The 17,599-nt window shown below is 41.0% G+C and overlaps 1 protein-coding gene across 2 annotated transcripts; it reads left to right on the top strand.

Moving 5' to 3' along the window:
• The first annotated feature begins 699 nt into the window (after positions 1-699).
• MAT2B (methionine adenosyltransferase 2 non-catalytic beta subunit) lies at positions 700-17,015 on the top strand. 2 transcript variants are annotated; one of them, XM_054978241.1, is made up of 7 exons: positions 700-822; positions 5,842-6,036; positions 6,510-6,624; positions 6,917-7,069; positions 9,699-9,892; positions 15,083-15,196; positions 16,092-17,015. In XM_054978241.1, the coding sequence occupies exons 1-7, from the start codon at positions 793-795 to the stop codon at positions 16,260-16,262; spliced, it is 972 nt and encodes a 323-aa protein (XP_054834216.1). In that variant the 5' UTR covers positions 700-792; the 3' UTR covers positions 16,263-17,015. The 2 variants fall into 2 exon arrangements, with proteins under 2 accessions (XP_054834216.1, XP_054834215.1); XM_054978240.1 differs by lacking the exon at positions 700-822 and adding an exon at positions 3,622-3,748.
• The last annotated feature ends 584 nt before the right edge of the window (positions 17,016-17,599 follow it).

The raw sequence follows: 17,599 nt of genomic DNA on the forward strand, positions 1-17,599 counted from the left end.
GCTCTGCCACTGAGTCATGGCCCCTCCTGTGATGATTGTGCAAGCTTCTAATATGAAGGGAGAATGGTTACCTACAAAAATGATTGTGTATTTATGTGATATAGAATGATTAAACAGGCTATTGTACTTTGGTCACATCACGATAAGACAAGATTACTGGGAAAGATGATAATGCTAGGAAAGGTGGAAAGTAGTAAGAAAAGAGGAAGACCCGGAATGAGATAGCTTGAATCAATAAAGGAAGCCACACCTTTCAGTTTGCAAGACCTAAGCAAGTCTGTGAATGAAGGGACATTTTGGAGGGCATTAATGCATAGAGTCACCATAAGTCAGAAGCAACTTTACAGCACATAATGCACACACATTTGTGTGATGTAGACTTTTTAAATTAAATAGTGGAGACAAAGATTGTATGGGTTTCAAAACTAAGAAAGATGTTGATATAAGCTATTGGAATGAATGAGAACTCCCCCCCCCCCCAAGTCCTATTCATACCAGTATATTTCAATTAGATGCTGTTTCTGGAGCATTGTTCTGTGGAGGGGGAGAGTTCTCACTAGCATGTTTAGACTGTCAGACCCCCTTCCTCCTGTTAGGGAAAATGAACATGCTCAGAAGAGCACCAGATATGCACATGACCTGTTTCAATTAGCATGTCTATTCCAAAAGTCCCCTGGTTTGTCTCTTCACCAATCCCTGCACTCTTTGAAAACAAAGCAGAGAGACAACAGCCAAGGGAGGTTTGTGCCTTTTACAAAGCTTGGAGTTTTGCTTCAGTTCTGCTTGGTGGCAATGCCTGAGATAGTGGTTCAAGGGAATTGGGTAAGTTTAAAATGTATTTGAAATATATTAAAAATTCAAAGACTTAGACTAATACCTTTTCAACAGTTTCAAGTGTGCCAATTTTAAAAGGTCATGGGTAAGAGTGTTTTTTGTAATTCAGGGTTTTTTTAAACATGTGGAACATGTAAAAAAAATGAAACCTTCTTAATATATTTGTCCAGAAATATAAACATATACAGAAAGTGTGTCTGCTAACTGAAAAATATGTAGCATACAATATAACACTTCTGTCTCAACCCCTCCCCCTTCCTCTCTATTATAAATCTAAAATTATGAACTTTGGGCTGTGTTGTGCATTTATTTTTAATTATTTATTGAAATGGTATTGGTGTCTCCTCTCCAGATAAAAGTGCAACTCTCCCCACACTTACCATGTGACTGTTTTCGGAACACTTTACAGCTTAGAACTGTTCCTCCAGAGTGAACTGAACTTTCATTTGTAAGGACGCTGGCAGAATTGTTTCTGATGAAATCTGTGCTGGCTAATCTTTTTAAAACTAAAAGTTAGATGAGGGTTCTGTGCAGTGGTTGCTACTGCTTTATTCTCTGGTTCTGTGGAGGTATCCATAATAGTTTTACTGTGAAGTTGTGCTTGCTGATCATGGCAACAGCAATTTGGTAGAGCGTTTCCTGTTTCTCTAGTGTTCCCTGAAGAGGTCTTCTGAGGTTTCAGTGTTTGGCCCTCCCATCGTGCCTAAAAATAGTTTGCCGAGAAGGGAGGGACACAGTGCTGTGATGTAAACACACAGCTGATCTCTCTGATGCTGATTTGGAAATTCCAGTGAGTTTAGTGACCTTACTTGCAAGTAAGTGCTCACACAATTGCTTTTTTAAGTAGCTACTAATGTATTGTTATATTTCTATCGCTCCATTATAGTCATTCTTAAACTGCACAATAGCAGAGGCCATAGATATGGCTAAAGAAAATATATGGCCTTGATTCCATATAACTAGTAGATGGTGGAAAAAATCCTAAATCCAGGTTTACTTGGAAATAAGTCTCCATGTTATTCAATGGTACTTACTCCTAGCAGAGTACTCTTAGGATTGCAGTCCATATGTCTCAAGAAGTTTGAACTTACTGTTCTTGAACAAATACCTCTAGCAAGCATAAGCAAAGTGACGGGGGATTTTATAAACATACAGGATTGGGTTGGGTTGATTAGCTATTCAAAGAAAATGAAAAAAAAAATCTAGTGAATTTTCCCAGCCCTTGGGCATATGTTTAAGTAGTTCTTTGCATCCCAGCAATGGTTGTTATCGCCCAAGCTATGTAGTTAACGTTTTGTATGATGTCAGTTGGTAAAGCCGTTGAAAGGTATTTGCCACCTCTCCCGCCTTATCAGTAGAGTTGATAGGCTTAAATGTAGCCCCCACCCCTCTGATTGTAACTGAAACACCAGTGAGGAGGGAGCAGCAGCCTCTAGTTTTCTGATTTCTGTTTCTTCATGTATATGGAACAACTTAGGATCAGTAGTTGCATCCAAAATTCCTGGTGGTCATACATTAAAAATCATAAACTAGGATCATTATGATAGGCATAGCCTCATGCTGCATCTATATATCTCCCAGCTTAACCCTCCACCAAGTGTTATTGAGGATAAAAATAAAAGAGAAAATGTTAAAGTAAACCACCCCCACCCCCCAAACGGGGAGAAAGGTAGAATATAAATATTTATTGGATATTGTGTTATCATTGCACTCTAGGAGACATTCACAACCAGCATCTTCTCCACACCACGAAAAATCCAGTTGCAGATGATTGCCTTTTGAAAGGTATATATACATTGGCCCATTTGGAAAGTTGCAAACAATAAAGAGTGGTAGGACACATAATGCTCCCCCCTAGCTAACTACCCTAGAAGTCTGTAAGAACAGTAAACCGTGGGTCAAATATTAAGTAGTAGTCCTCTGATTTCTTCTACCCTGACTTTGCACAAAACCACCAGATTGCCACACCTATGGAGTCATGTTAAAATCAGTTTCATGGGAATAGTATCTTCTTGGTCAGGGAAGAAAACCTGTTTAACAAATGTAGCTGCTGCTGAGTATGCGACTGAGGTCTTCATGGATTTTCCTGAGTTGTCAGAAGTGCCTTAAACTTGTGTCCTATACCTTTTATTTTTATGCTCTTGCAGTGTTCCTGCATATGCAGAAGTGAAAGCTGCAATGCTTGTGTGCACTTAGGAGGAAGAGCTCATACTTTGAAGTAAACATAGCTACGTGTACACAGTATCACTTTGAAATGTTACTGGGTTCATCAGTTCTCAACTGTTACACCCATAGAAAGGCACTCCAGCTGTGCAGCTGCTTGAAAGCTCAGGAGTTGTTCTATTGTCAATCTCCAGGTAGTTGCTGGAGAGCTTCTGGAATCACTACTAATCTCCAGGCCACAGGGATCAGGTCCCCTGGAGAAAATGGCAACTTAAAAGGCTGGACTCTATGGCATAATTACCAATGAGATCCCTCCCCAGGAATTCCCGACTGAGATGTGGCAACCCTAGTCGTCCTGTAAAGTGGGACCGCACCCCAGTCAGCACAAGGGGCGCGCAGCTCCTTTAAGAAGCCGGGGCTCACGCACGCTGCGGGAGAGCTTGGCGACCCTCGGGGACGCTCCTAGCGCAGCCAATGAGCGGCCGATCAAAAGCCTTTCAACGGCAGCCTCGCGCACGCCAGGCGCGAGCGCGCACGCCCAAACCCCGCCTTCCGAGGCGGCTCAGCCAATGCGCTCGCTCGGTTGGAAAGCTGAGCCGTGGCTGCCGAGTGGGCGTGGTTTGGGAGGGCTGCTGCCAGAGTTGTCCTCGAAAGGGAGCGGAGGCGGTTGGCGATAGAGGGAGAAGGAATGGTCGGGTGGGAGAGCGAGCTGCGGATCCGCTTCAAGCCGGGCAGCTGCTGGCTGGAGGAGGTGAGACGGGACGCGTTTGGCCGGAGCCCTCCTTTCCTCTCCCGCTTACTCTGTGGTAAACAAATGCTGGCCACGCCCCCTTCCCCGTTTCTCTTTCCCTTCCCCCGCCCCGTCCCCTTGGCTGCCGCGAGGGCGGCTTCGCAGGTGTCCTCCTCGCTCTCTGGGGATTTCCCCCGAGCCCCAGAAGCGCGACTTAAGGGGCGTGAAAAAGGGGGAAGATCAGAGCAGCTGCGCCGCAGTTCTGTGCAGGCTGGTCTAGGAGGAAGCCCCGCCGAATGCCGTCGGGCTGACTCCTCACTACAGCGACATCGAAGCGGGCTGTCACCCCTCTTCGGTCAGGCCGGGAAACCAGGGAGCGGGTTTGTTTTGGCGTCAGCGCTCGTGGACTTAAGCCTGCTTCACCCGCGGCCTCGGTGCTGCCGGGGCTCCCGGCCAAGAAAGCTTGCGCCATCGTAAGCTTGTTTATCTTTCAAGCGCTACGTGACTTCTGGTTTCTTCGCTTTTGCTGACACAGCAGCGTGTTCAGCCCCTCCCCATAAGCGCAGCCTCTGGGCTACCTTGAGAACCTGCAGCAGCAGGAGACATGGCTCACTTCTCTGTTCAGATCTTACCAGGCACCTTTTCAAGGTCTGCAGAACTTCTTATCGGGCTGGATGGTGGGAGTCGGGGGGGGGGGGGAAGGGAGTAAATCTTCCAGGTCAAGACATTAAGATGTGTTGAAGTATAGGCCTTTTCTATTGCTTCAACTAGTAACGGAGAGGTACTTTGCTACTTTTAAAAAGTAACATTTATTTTGTCTCTCCTGCCATTAGCCCTACCCAGCTGCATACCTAAAGGCACCGTTTTGAACTAAGTGTTTTGTCATCAGTTTTGACTGGCTGGCCACTATCTGGGCATGGAGCAGGGGTCACTGGGCGTGGGGGGGGAGGTAGTTGTGAATTTCCTGCACTGTGCAGGGGGTTGGACTAGATGACCGTGGAGGTGCCAACCGTATGATTCTGTAAAACAGGATGCTTCACTAGAAGGACTTGTCTGATCTAGGAAGCTCTTACGTTGTTACGTATAGGTACCTGTTAACTTTCTTTGTTTGGGTGATCTTTTTGGTGAAATATTGTAGTTTGCATAATGCATTATTAATTTGACTGGAGTCTCATTTAAAATAAACTAATGAGACTCCACTCAAATTAACAATGCAGTGCAAATTAACAATGCATTAAAATAAAGTGATACTTATTTCATTTCATATTTTGGCAAACAAAAGGGTGCTAGTGGTTGCATGGAACAATGTATCATTTTTATATTGAAGAATTGTTATTTATTTGTAGTTTCTGAACAACTATACTGATTATAAGTTTTCAGCCTCTACAAGGGCAGATAGAGACAGAATGCAGAGGAAATGGGGTAAATGTTTAGATTCCTGTAGGATCTGGTTACAAGTTTTTCAAGACTAAATTTCTCTTTGGTTCTTAACATGGAATTGTAATTTTGAAATCCTTATTCCTGCTATGTTGCATGCTTGCGGGAGCTCACCTATTTAGAAGACTTCCTTTTCTAGGCAAAATTTCAGCCTCTTGTTTCAAGACTTAACCCTTCCCCACAAGCATATTATTTTAGTCAGAAGTGTGTGGTTACACAACTTCAATATAGTCATTTAGAGTTCAGCATACTTATTAGTACTTTTAAGATTGATTACATATTGCATAAGCGTTTTTTGGATGCTAGAAGTTGAAATTTTAGCAATAAGTACTGTGGCAGGATACCTACTCTTAATAATTATTCAGTACATTGTCTTTAGTACTGTGGCTTGTATTCAATAAAAACTTTCACAGATAAATTGAATTTTCATCTGTGGAGCATAACTTCCTTCTCTGCTGCAGAAGCTGAAAATGCCCCCTGAAATGCTGTGTCAGGGGAATGAGGACTCTCTAAGAACAGCAGTAGGCAGGAATTAGAGATCTGCCACAGAAGGGGGTGTCAGTGAAACCCCTTCCATCTGCACCATATATATCCTTGGACTTTCCATTTAATATGACTGCTGCATTTTGGAAAGCAGAAAAATTAGTTCATAATGAGATTTCTTTTTTTTTTTACAGGACGATACTGATATCCCAAATAGACGTATCCTGATTACTGGTGCCACAGGGCTGCTTGGTAGAGCTGTATATAAGGAATTTAAAGCAAACCATTGGCATGCTGTTGGCTGTGGGTTCACTAGAGCTCGACCTAGGTTTGAACAAGTTAATCTCCTGGATGTTGCTGCTGTTCATAATCTCATCCAGGATTTTCAGGTGAGAATTGTGGAATGAAAAAGAAGGCAGGTAAGATTGATGATGACATGCAAGTATCTACTTTTCTTCACTAACTTTGTTTCTCATTGTGTAAAAGTTTCACTAATAGTTACTGATGTTCTGTAGAAATTATTTTATGCACCCTGGGAATAGTATCACATTGGTTTGTTGAGGTGATGTTCAACTTCATGCAGAGCCAGCATAGAGTAATGGTTGGGCTAGGATCTGGGAGACTCTGGTTTGTATCCCTCCTGAAAACAGTCAGAAAGGTCCCCATATGAAATTCTTAGCCAGGACTGACCTTAGATACATTCGCCTACAGGTGCAAGAAGACTATATTATATCAAGCCATAATTAATGTGGTTCAGTTGCATATTTAAATGGAACTTCAGTTATACTATTTGGATGAATATTGAGTTGGTACAAATGCTTGCTTGTTCTATACTCATTAAAAATGTGTGTGTAATTTTCAGCCTCATGTGATAGTACATTGTGCAGCTGAGAGAAGACCAGATGTTGTAGACAGTCAACCAGATGCTGCTTCTCAGCTCAATGTGGCTGCTTCAGGGAACATAGCAAAAGAAGCAGGTAAAAAAAGTACATGGCTATAGTTCTTGTAAGGATACAACATTATTTTACATGGCATTACAAGTATGGGCAGTACACCTAACCCAAGAGCAGTTTATCACGTAATGATTTTAATATGGAGATGGGTAGTGAGATTTGGCAGGCCAGAGGGAGAGAAAATGTTGAACTAGATGGGTTTTAATCTAGTCCAGCAAAGTTTTTTTTTTTATGTCCAGGCTAATTGTGTGGGGGGGGAAGATTACTGTGAATTTATGCTTCTGTAAATATTGTTTATATTTCCTTTATATTTTAGCTGACGTCGGAGCATTTTTGATCTACATTAGTACAGATTATGTATTTGATGGGACAAACCCTCCCTATAAGGAGAATGATGCACCAAATCCCCTAAATCTCTATGGCAAAACTAAACTAGAAGGTGAAAAAGCAGTTCTAAAAAACAGTGAAGGTAAGTTTATATTTGTAGGTGTTCAGCTTTTTCAGTATGAACTTCAGAAAAATACATGTTTCCGGTTAAAAGAATATTAGTGAAAATAAAGAAACAATACAGTTTCTCATTGCTTTGCTTTTAAGTTCTACAGTTGAAAGAAGAGTAATCTGTCTAGCGCGCAGCAGGCAAATGTTTAGTAATGGAAGTGCTTTGGATTCTAAGAAAAAAGGGAGCAACTCCAGCCTTTGCAGTGGGCTCAGTGAGTGCTATAGAATATCAGTATTCTGTGGATCCTCATTTATAAAAATTATGTTGTCATGTGAAGGCAAGTTACGCTCCATGGGAAGAAATCCTTATACCTTTGGAAATAGGTGGGATCCAAGCTGAAGTATTTACTAAAATATTGAAGTCAGTCCCCCCCCCCCCCCCCCAGCGTCTTCTTTTGTTCTTTGTTGCTTTATGTTAGAATTTTAGGCTCAGAACTGAAGTGGCATAAACAGGAAGAACTGTCTGCATTCGGGGAAAGGAGTTAATGGAATAATTGTTTTTGAAAAAAAGAAAAGAAAATTCCATAATAACCAATTGGTTAAATGAAAGGAGTTGGGAATAAAAGGACCAGTTCCATAATGCTGTTATATAAGGAAATAATGTTGAGCTGCAAAAACACAACCAAATGACCGGGACATTACAACACATTTCCTACAAGGAAAAGTTGAAGTCTATGTGGCTTGTTTCAGTTTAGGGTAAAGGTCAGCACAGGAAGGGTTATAAGTTTTGAATTGTTCTGGGGAAAACACAGAAAGCATTTTTGATATTCTGAGAAGAACTTGGCTCACCAACTGAACCTAAATGACAATATGTTTAGGACAGAGAGAAAAAGTACTTTGCAAAACATGTAATTTACTTAATTTATAGTACAAGATCAGATGGTTACTGGCTTAGATGAATTTGAAAAGGGGCTAGATGATTTCTGGCAGATAGGTCTATCAATGGCTACTAGTGAAAATGGCTAATGGAACTTTTATATCCAGAGTTGGTGTGCTTCTAAGAACCAGACACTGGAGGCAAGAGGGGAAGGCTGTTGCCTGCTTGTAAGTTTCCTAGAGGCATTAGGTTGCCTTTTGTTGGAAATAAAATGGCTGGAGCAGATAATCACTTAGTGTAAAGTAGCAGAGTGACTCTTATGTTTTTAGAACATCTGTAGTGGATAACTATAGGGCTTGAGTGGGTAGCAAATGTTCAACAAGCAGATGAGAAAACTAGCCACGGTGTAAAATGTGGTTGAAGTTGAAAGAGTGGGGCAAGAATATAATATGAAATTGTAGACATCAACAGAAGCAGGCTGGAAAATTGTATGGTCAGACACATCCATTGGATTGCTGCCAGTGTTAGCTCATTTGTCTGTACTTATGTGATGCATGGCAGATTGAACATTGTATTTTTTTATGTACTAAGAAAGAGTTGTTCCTTGTCCAAGTCTGGGTTATTGTAATCCAGAATGAGAAGTGAAGTGTAGGAAAAAGAAGCTTAAGTTCAAAGTTTATTTTGATACAACAGCAGCTCCGGAGAGTCAACAGTGAGAAGAAGCAGGGTTTTTTTTCAGCTGGAATGCGGTGGAATGAAGTTCCGGAACCTCTTGAAAATGGTCACATGGCTGGTGGCCCCGCCCCCCTGATCTCTGGACAGAGGGGAGTTTAGATTGCCCTCCATGCCACGGCGTGGAGGGCAATCTAAACTCCCCTCTGTCTGGAGATCGGGGGGCGGGGCCACCAACCATGTGACCATTTTCTCCGAGGGCAACCCACTGAGTTCTACCACCTCTTTTCCCAGAAAAAAGCCCTGATAAGAAGAATAAAAAAATAAAAATAGAGATAGGGAAAGCATATACAGTGCAACAAACACAAGAAGGGAACATAGATTATGGGGGAGATGGAGAGATTATGCCTTCCTCCAGCAAAGAAGTAAATTAATTGAGGCTCTGTCAGCCGCTTGTGTATCCCATGTGCCCAAAGGAAAAATTAAGCAACTTTATTAGTTCTGGGTAGAGTCTGCAAAGAGGATGGAGGCATAAAGTTGTTCTCATCTTCCTAGTAAAGTTGACAAGATTGGAGCAATGCATTGAGATTGGATGTTGTTATAGAATGTGTAGTGCAGCAGAACATGTTCAATAAACTCTATTTTCCCTGTATGGCATGGGCAGAGCTGTTGAGGTAGAGGGACACAATGTTGTCTGTCTTCCAGGAGGGCTGAAATTAGAACATTGAGGCATGCAAGAGTAGATATTCTCCAATAGCGTCTCAGTCTTTGGCTGAGATCAAGTAGTATTTGTTCTTATCAGTTCAGTAGGGTGGCATATCCTCCATTGCCTGGTGTGCAGGTCTCAAGATCTGTTGTTGTATTCACTCCTATTATGCTATGAGATGCTTCTCAGTGTAATTCAACACTCATTGCTTGTAATTCTGAAATGTCATATGAAACTTTTTGAATTGAATCTCCATCTACGTGGAGCAACAGTGTACACTCAGCTTACTGAGTCGTGTGTATTGTCGTAGCTCAAATAAATTTTTTTTCCCTTCTGAGTTAGGGTTGGGAATTGGATCATCTCAATAACCACTTCGGTGTATTTAAAGGTTTTCTCATCTTTTAGGTGCTGCTGTGCTTAGAGTTCCTATTTTATATGGAGAGGTTGAAAGCTTGGAAGAGAGTGCTGTGACAGTTATGTTTGATAAAGTGCAATTCAGTAACAAGTCAGCCAACATGGACCACTGGCAGCAGAGATTTCCTACCTATGTAAAGGATGTAGCTAGCATTTGCCGACAGCTAGCAGAGAAGAGAATGCAGGTGAGAATTTCTGTAAATCAACTCATTTGACTCTGTTTTTATTGGCTAGTTCATATATTACAACTAGTGGATACATATTAGCAGACCACAACTCTGTACCAGTTATGCCTCCATGAAGCATTGGTGGTGGCAGAAAGTGTTGTCAAGTCAATAGCCAACTTAAGGCAACCACTGCCATAAGAGACTAACAGAGGCGATTTGCCATTGTCTGCCTCTGCATAGCAATCCTCGTCTTCCTTGGTGTCTTCTATCCAGTTACTAAGCAAGGCAGATCCTGATTAGCTTCCAAAATCTGCTGAGATAATTCTCATGGTATAGCCAAGATTGAAAAAAAGTCATGTTAAGTGTTCTAACAGGTTTGCAACATGTACCCAAGTTGACTTGTGAAATACTGAATATAGTATATGCAGATTACATTTTTTGGTGAAACCAGCCAGGGGGCTGCTTACTTTCAAGGCAACAGATGTATTGACAGTCCGATGGAAATGTTAATGGATAGAATTAGACATCTGTGGAGAGTGCACTCATCTTCCATTTCCGAGTCCACAACCTACACTACATGGGACCACCACCAAAAGGGCAGTCCTTCTGATTGCCTCCCCCCTGCCTTCATGTAGTTCAACTTGCTTCATGTCATTATACTGGGTATGTCTCACTTATACCCACAGCAGCTGCTGCTGTAAAGGTGAGGGGGTAAGTGGGAACTTCAGAGTGTAACTCCTGCTGTCCTTTGCTTTGAAATCCTTTATTCTTATGTTCACAAGTTTATGGGTTTTTTAAAATTAATGTTTGAAGCATTTTTCAAAAGGCATACCCAGCATTTTGGGCTCCAAGCAAAATTAGAAAGTTTTCTTGCTCGTGCTGTGTTCAAAGTCCTCCTGTTGTTAATCTAAAGCAGGATCTTTTCAGTTAGCAATTACTGTGAGTTGGCTACGTTGAGAACTCAGTATTTAATCTTCCGAACACTCACGAAGGAGTGAAGGTTTTTAATTTTTGGTTGACCGTTTATTAATGGTGGCACTGTCTTTTTGTGCCTCTAACAAATACAATTGAAGCTGTTCTATACGGTCTGTTGACTCGTTTTTCGGCGTCTCTCCTTTTTGTTGGATTGATAAATGTCATTTGTATCAGAAATGCTTAAAAACTATCTCCTGCATTGTTTATATACAAACATGTTTACATGCATGTTTATATACAAGAAATTAGAATGGCCATGAATTGTCTTGCCGTCAACAAGTAGATGCAGTAACGATCTTTTCCTATACTTAGAGCAAAAATACATGAAGCATTCTTTTCTAATGGCAGTTTTCTGCCATTCTTTTCTAATAGCAGGAAACTGGATCTCAGAATTCCTAAAATATGATGTGGGACTTTGATGGTAGTATGCTGTGAAGTTTGATAAAGGATATTGGGGTAGATGGGACTTGCCCAGAGCCAGCATTTTGATTGTTACATCCTTCTGTAGGGAGAGAGAACTAATGTGTATAACATTTGCTTACTGCTGAACTGAAACCATTCTTTATAACTGGCATGAGTATACAGAGTCCATAGAGTGAAAAGCTTAAAGAGCATCTTGTCTACTGCTTCATTCTTCTTGTTACAAACCAACTTACTGGTCACTAATGCTGCTGTTAACGAGATGCCCACTAGTTCACAAGTTGTTCATACATGCAGTGTAGTCATTTATTGTAAATAGCTTGGAGCCCAAAAGGTTTCCCTTCACCCTTTCATTTATTTCATTTTCTTCATTTATATCTCACTTTTCTTCCCAATGGAGACCCAGTGTGACTTACATCATACTCCTCTCATTTTATCTTCACAACAGCTCTGCAAGGTAGGTTAGGTTGTGAACGTGTGACAGGCCCAATGTCACCTAGCAAGTTTCCATGGCAGAATGGGCATTTGAACCTTGGTGTCCCAGTTCCTAGTCCAACATTCTAATCACCACACCACACTAGATTTGATTTAAGATTGACCTTGATGTCCTGTTTAGAAAGCTCCTAGTATCAGAAGTAGCTGACACAGTGGACAAGATCTTTTCACTAGTACCCCCAGGAAATGGAATTCTTCACCCTTTGGGGAATGAGCTTTTGTTACACTGTTAAAACATATCTTTTTCTGAGAGCGGTCAGAACTGGAATAATATGTAAATTGGATCCAAACTTTTAAGTTTTAAGAAATTGATCTTTCCTGCCTTACCCTTGTACAACCACTGCTGAGGTTTGTAAGAACAGTGCAGTATACAGTAGATTATACAGCAAGAAAAGGAAATTAGACAATTGTGTGCATTCCCCCCGCCCCCTCACCTCTGTAAACTTTTTCTCTGTTTATGGAGCTTGCTTCATTCCTACTGAGTGTATGAATCTGGGTGACTTTATTTGATTACTCCTCCTTGCTGCATTTATGCCACCTGACTTATTCTTGTGGGTCTCCCAAACCTTGCAAGAAGCTAGAAGAAAGGGAAAGATGGAAAGACTTGCTTCACTGAAATTGTCTATGGCATTATGGATCCAATCCTGTGAATTTCTGATGTTCATTTACTTCTGCTGCTGCTGGAGAGGGGCCATAGCTCATAAGAAACACCCTGAAGGATCAGACCAGTGGTCTATCTAGTCTGACATCCTGTCTCATGCATAGTGGCCAGTCATTCTGGAGAACTAACAGCAGAACATAGAGGCCAAGGCCTTCCCCTGGTGTTGCCTCCTGGCACTGGTATTCAGAGGTTTACTGCCTCTGAATATGAAGATGCTCTTTATCTACCATGGCAAATAGCTGCTAATAGATCTATCCTCCATTAATCTGTCTAATCCCCCTTTAAGTGATGCTTGCAGCCATCATTACATCTATGGGTACTGAATTCCACATTTTAATAATTTTTGTTTAAAAAAAGTATTTCCTTTTATCTGTCCTGAATCTTCTGCTCATCAACTTAATTGGATGCCCTCAAGTATTTAGGGAGAAAAAGGAAAAGTTTTCTCATATCTACTTTCTGTACCCCTTGCATAGTTTTTATAAACCACTATCGTCGTCGTCGTCCCCGCCCCCCTGGTAATCATATATTTTCTAAACTGAAAAGTCCCAGATTCTTCAGCTTTTCAGTTGTCTTCTTCTGTATTGCTTTTCTAGCTCTGCAGTGTCCTTTTTGAGATGTGGTGGCCAGACCTGCAAACAGTATGCTCAATGCTAGAACATCAGGTTGGCATGTAGAACATCCTAGGTTTAATCCTTGGAGGTGTAAGACTCCACCCGAGATTCTGGTGCGCCACTGCTATTCTGAGTAGACAGTACTGACCTTGATAGTACAATGGTCTGATTCAGTATAAAGTAGCTTCATGTTCATATGCTGGTTTGGGTTTTAAACTATTTCATTGGGCTTTTTAATTTAATGATACCATAATATCTATACTATGCACTGGTTTGAGTGCTCAAAAACAGTAAGATATGAGATGTAAAAAACTAAATACATCACTGTAACAAGTTTTGTTACAAACCTGCCCTTGGACCTCTATTACAGCTCCTCCTTACATTAGGTAAAAGGTAAAGGTAGTCCCCTGTGCAAGCACTGAGTCATTCCTGACCCATGGGGGATGTTGCATCATGACATTTTCTTGGCAGACTTTTAACGGGGTGGTTTGCCATTGCCTTCCTCAGTCATCTACACTTCACCCCCAGGAACCTGGGTACTCATTTTACCGACCTCCGAAGGATGGAAGGCTGAGTCAACCTTGAGCCGGCTACCTGAACCCAGCTTCCACCAGGATTGAACTCAGGTTGTGAGCAGAGCTTGGGCTGCAGTACCATCGCTTACCACTCTGGCCACAGAGCTCTTCTCCCCCTTACTTTACCTTACACTTTTACCTCAGGAGGTCCCTGTTCACAACTTCCACTTTGTTTCTCCACACACACACAGCTTCAGGTGTTATCTGTTTTACTCAGGCTTATACCTTGAGAACACTTCCCTTTAGGGTTTGAATTCGACTGCTAACCCCACCTGTGGCATTTTACCATGTTTGGGTGACCTGTATATTGCTACCTCCCTGAGTCCCTCATGGTTGCCAAAAGGCTTTTACTGCTGCAAAAGGCTTTTACCTTAGATCTCTTCAGTTTAACTGGTATTATAGGAAAGCTTATTTATAGATAGTTTGTGTGTGTGTGTGGCACTATGACAGAATGATCAGGATGTGGGGGTGGTTGAGGAAAAAATGGGATCCTCTTTTGCTTATTCTGAAGTAGAATTTATAAGCACATAAAGAGTATGATAAGCATACTGATTTCAGAATGTTCTTAAGCTTGATGGTTTCAAAAATAGTTATATAGTCTTAAAAACACATTCACAGAGACAGTCACAAAGACTAATTTTCCATACAGGTCTTCACTAACAAAATAAATACTTCTCTCATCCACACAGATACTGATTCACTCAGGCTTTTCCATACAGCTTGCCTGACCTAGACAGAATAATCTTTCTCTGATGCACACAAACTGACCCCAGGCTCACAGTTTGTCTGATTTAGGCAGAATTTCTCAGAATTCCACACAGATTCACTGAACTTGACAGAATGAACACTTTTTCCCAGCACTATAGTTAAAAACTGCGCTCTGCCCCCTAGGATTCAGCTACCATCCAGTCACAAGATGATCCATTCACCTATCCATTCCCTCTCCTTCTCACCTGAGTCCTGCTTTTAAACCCACAGTAACAAATATTTTTTTAAAAAACAGATTAACCACAGAAATGAAGCGCTCAGACTTATTTACATGCAAAACATTGCACTCACTAATGATGAACGGACAGTTATGGTACGCACACAAAATGTTACAACAGAAATTCAACTTGGGCAAGTCCATGAATGAGTTAACAGATAAAATGTTAGTATTTTCCTTTGCAAAGTAGCACATGGCCAGGACTCTTATTTATGCAAAAAAGGCATTTTTGGTGCCAGAGGTGGAGCGGGGGAATAAGCTGCCAAGTTTAAGAGTTCTTGCTGTTAGCTTTAGAATGATTATATGTGATGTGTTCAGTTTTTTTGCCTAATATTCCAGAAATACTAAACTGAGTTCCAAATTACTTTGTATATCAGAGTTAAAAGAATACCCTCAGGCATTGCTTTGGGGTATTTTTTTCTCTCTGAGCTCCTTAATTATATAAAGTGCACTAACAACTAAGCATCTGTGTTTTATATATCATAGGATCCATCCATAAAAGGAACATTCCATTGGTCTGGTAATGAGCAGATGACTAAATATGAAATGGCATGTGCTATGGCTGATGCTTTCAATCTTCCCAGTAGCCACTTGAGACCAGTAAGTAAGAATTCAAATCCTTTTCTCCTTACACAAAAAGAAAGCAAAACTGCAAATGGTGAATAAAATTGCATTTATTCCACCTCTTATTGTGAAATGCTACCGTTCAAAAATACCTGTCTTTGCAGATGATAACTTTTTACATCATACAAATTAATAAACAGTATACTGGAGTTTTTCTACAAGTTTAGATTGATCCTAAACATTTCCTTTATTTGTAGATGTATTCCTACATCTGTGAGCTAAAGAACCCTGTGCACCCAAGAAGCGATATGTTATTCTGATTGCAGTTTGTGCAGATGCTTGCTTGAAAAGGGCCCCATGATGTTTGGGAGCAGCTTTTCTTTCTGCACAAGAGGTTACAGAGAACTCCATATATGGATGGATCTTTGGAGTTGCAGGAAAAAAGTGTGCACAGTGCTGTAGCTACAGGGGCTTCTGCCTCCCCCAGTTCAACAGCAGCAAAACTGAGTATCTGTACTCAGGGCTTTTTTTCTGGGAAAAGAGGTGGTGGAACTCAGTGGGTTGCCAGCAAAGGGGGCAACTCTTGGCGAGAGGTGGTGCCCCTGGTACCACATGTGCGTGCGCAAAGTGCACGCATGCTCCCAGGGCCAATGACGTCACTTTGGATTTAGATTGCGGAGGGCAATCTAAACTCCCCTCTGTCTGGTGATCAGGGGGCGGGGCCACTAGCCATGTGATCATTTTCAAGAGGTTCCGGAACTCTGTTCCACCGCGTTCCAGCTGAAAAAAAGCCCTGTTTGTACCCAACTGAGTATTTGTATTTGTTAGAATAGGAAAAGGCTTAGAATATATTATGAAGGAATTGTGAGCTCTTTCCAGAAACTAGTTATAGAACATTTGTCTCACTCTATCTTTGTTTCTTATTTTTAAGATCACTGATAGCCCAGTAGTGGGTGCTCTTCGTCCCAGGAATGCGCAGCTTGACTGTTCTAGACTACAGATGTTGGGCATCGGACAGCAAACTCCATTTCGTATTGGGATCAAGGAATCTCTTTGGCCTTTCCTTACTGACAAGAGATGGAGACAGACGGTCTTCCATTAGTTTGTAAATGGCTTAGTGCATTATGAAATGAGGCACTTTTTTTAAAAGGGGGGGGGGAAGAATAGTTTTGTATTGAATGTTCTATGTTTCAGGTTTAATTCAATCAGGTAAAAATATGGTCTTGCACTAGTGAAATGGTTAAAGCAGCTTACAGGCAAAAAAAGGACATTGTTTGAAGTGATTCCCCCCACCCCCCATTTGTTACTGGCATGCCATAAGTAGTTAATGACTGATGACTATTCCAGCCATCAGTAACTGTTAAGATGTATTTCCTCATAGCTGAAATATAGAGTTGATGTTTATGTATTTGCCTTTGATATTCAAAAGCTACCTTGACATTTATTTCCCTAATTGCCAAAAAGCACAAGATTTTTCCCCTTGTTTTTGAAGTATGCTAAAGTGATTAAAACTGGGGAGTTGCCTTTGCTTTGCTTGAGCTGTGATCGAAATGGTCTAAAGCAGTGCTTTATTTTTGCAGGTAATGTATAATTTTGATGCTTGAGAGATTTTCACAATGTTCTGTATTTCAAAACACTTGCAGCTTTCTTTATATTTGTACAGAATAGTTTACATACCTCTCTATCATGTGCATGCTTATGTACACATACTGATTTGCAGAGCCTAGGATCCTTTATTTTGTTGTGACAGAGGCATGAAATTTGAACGTTTTCCCTCCATTTTTCTTGCTGTTTACCTTAGGCATTTGGATCCTGTAGAAACCAGAGAGGTCTCATTAAAGAACTTGTTAACACATGGTATTGAAATCTTCATTTTTTTCAGGTGGGACAAGAGAACAATAACAATATATCCTTAGTTGTCCCTAGTTGTTATTGTGCAAGTGGGCTTATGACAGTAAATATTTGTGGAAAGTAAGCTTGAGAATTTTAAGAGCTTTTATCATCGTTTGTCATGAATCTCTGGGTTAAATGTCTGTGATGTATACCCCATCCCTCAAACAGCTTGTTGATGAGAAAACAAATCTGTATGCAACAAAACAAGTAACCTAGAAAAAAGAAGGTAGCTTGTCATGATGATCACCACTCCCTCTATTCTTCTAAGGTAAAGCATTAACAAAAAAGTACTCAAATAGCTTCCAGTGGTTTCTTCTCTCTTCCTTTCTCCCTGTAGTTTGATTCATTCATTTGTTTAATACATTAGCCCAAGAGCTGTAGCAATTAGTACAATAAAACGGTAAAATCACAATGTATACAGCCAGTAAAATAAGCATAGCATCTTATGGTGCAAAGAGACAAGAGATTCAGTTCATAAAACACTGTACAGGTCCCTTTTTCCCCTAAGAACCTACTTTGCCTTTTTAAAATGTAGTTTTGATGTTC

The sequence above is a fragment of the Eublepharis macularius genome, chromosome 4, assembly GCF_028583425.1.
Source record: "Eublepharis macularius isolate TG4126 chromosome 4, MPM_Emac_v1.0, whole genome shotgun sequence".
NCBI lineage: Eukaryota > Metazoa > Chordata > Lepidosauria > Squamata > Eublepharidae > Eublepharis > Eublepharis macularius.

Bases quoted from the DNA above. Each gene is read 5' to 3' on its own strand.
- MAT2B (XM_054978240.1), top strand. From the start codon at position 3,686: ATGGTCGGGTGGGAGAGCGAGCTGCGGATCCGCTTCAAGCCGGGCAGC. The intron at 6,625-6,916 runs GTAAAAAAAGTA...TTTATATTTTAG, and splicing joins GAACATAGCAAAAGAAGCAG to CTGACGTCGGAGCATTTTTG. The intron at 9,893-15,082 runs GTGAGAATTTCT...TATATATCATAG, and splicing joins TAGCAGAGAAGAGAATGCAG to GATCCATCCATAAAAGGAAC.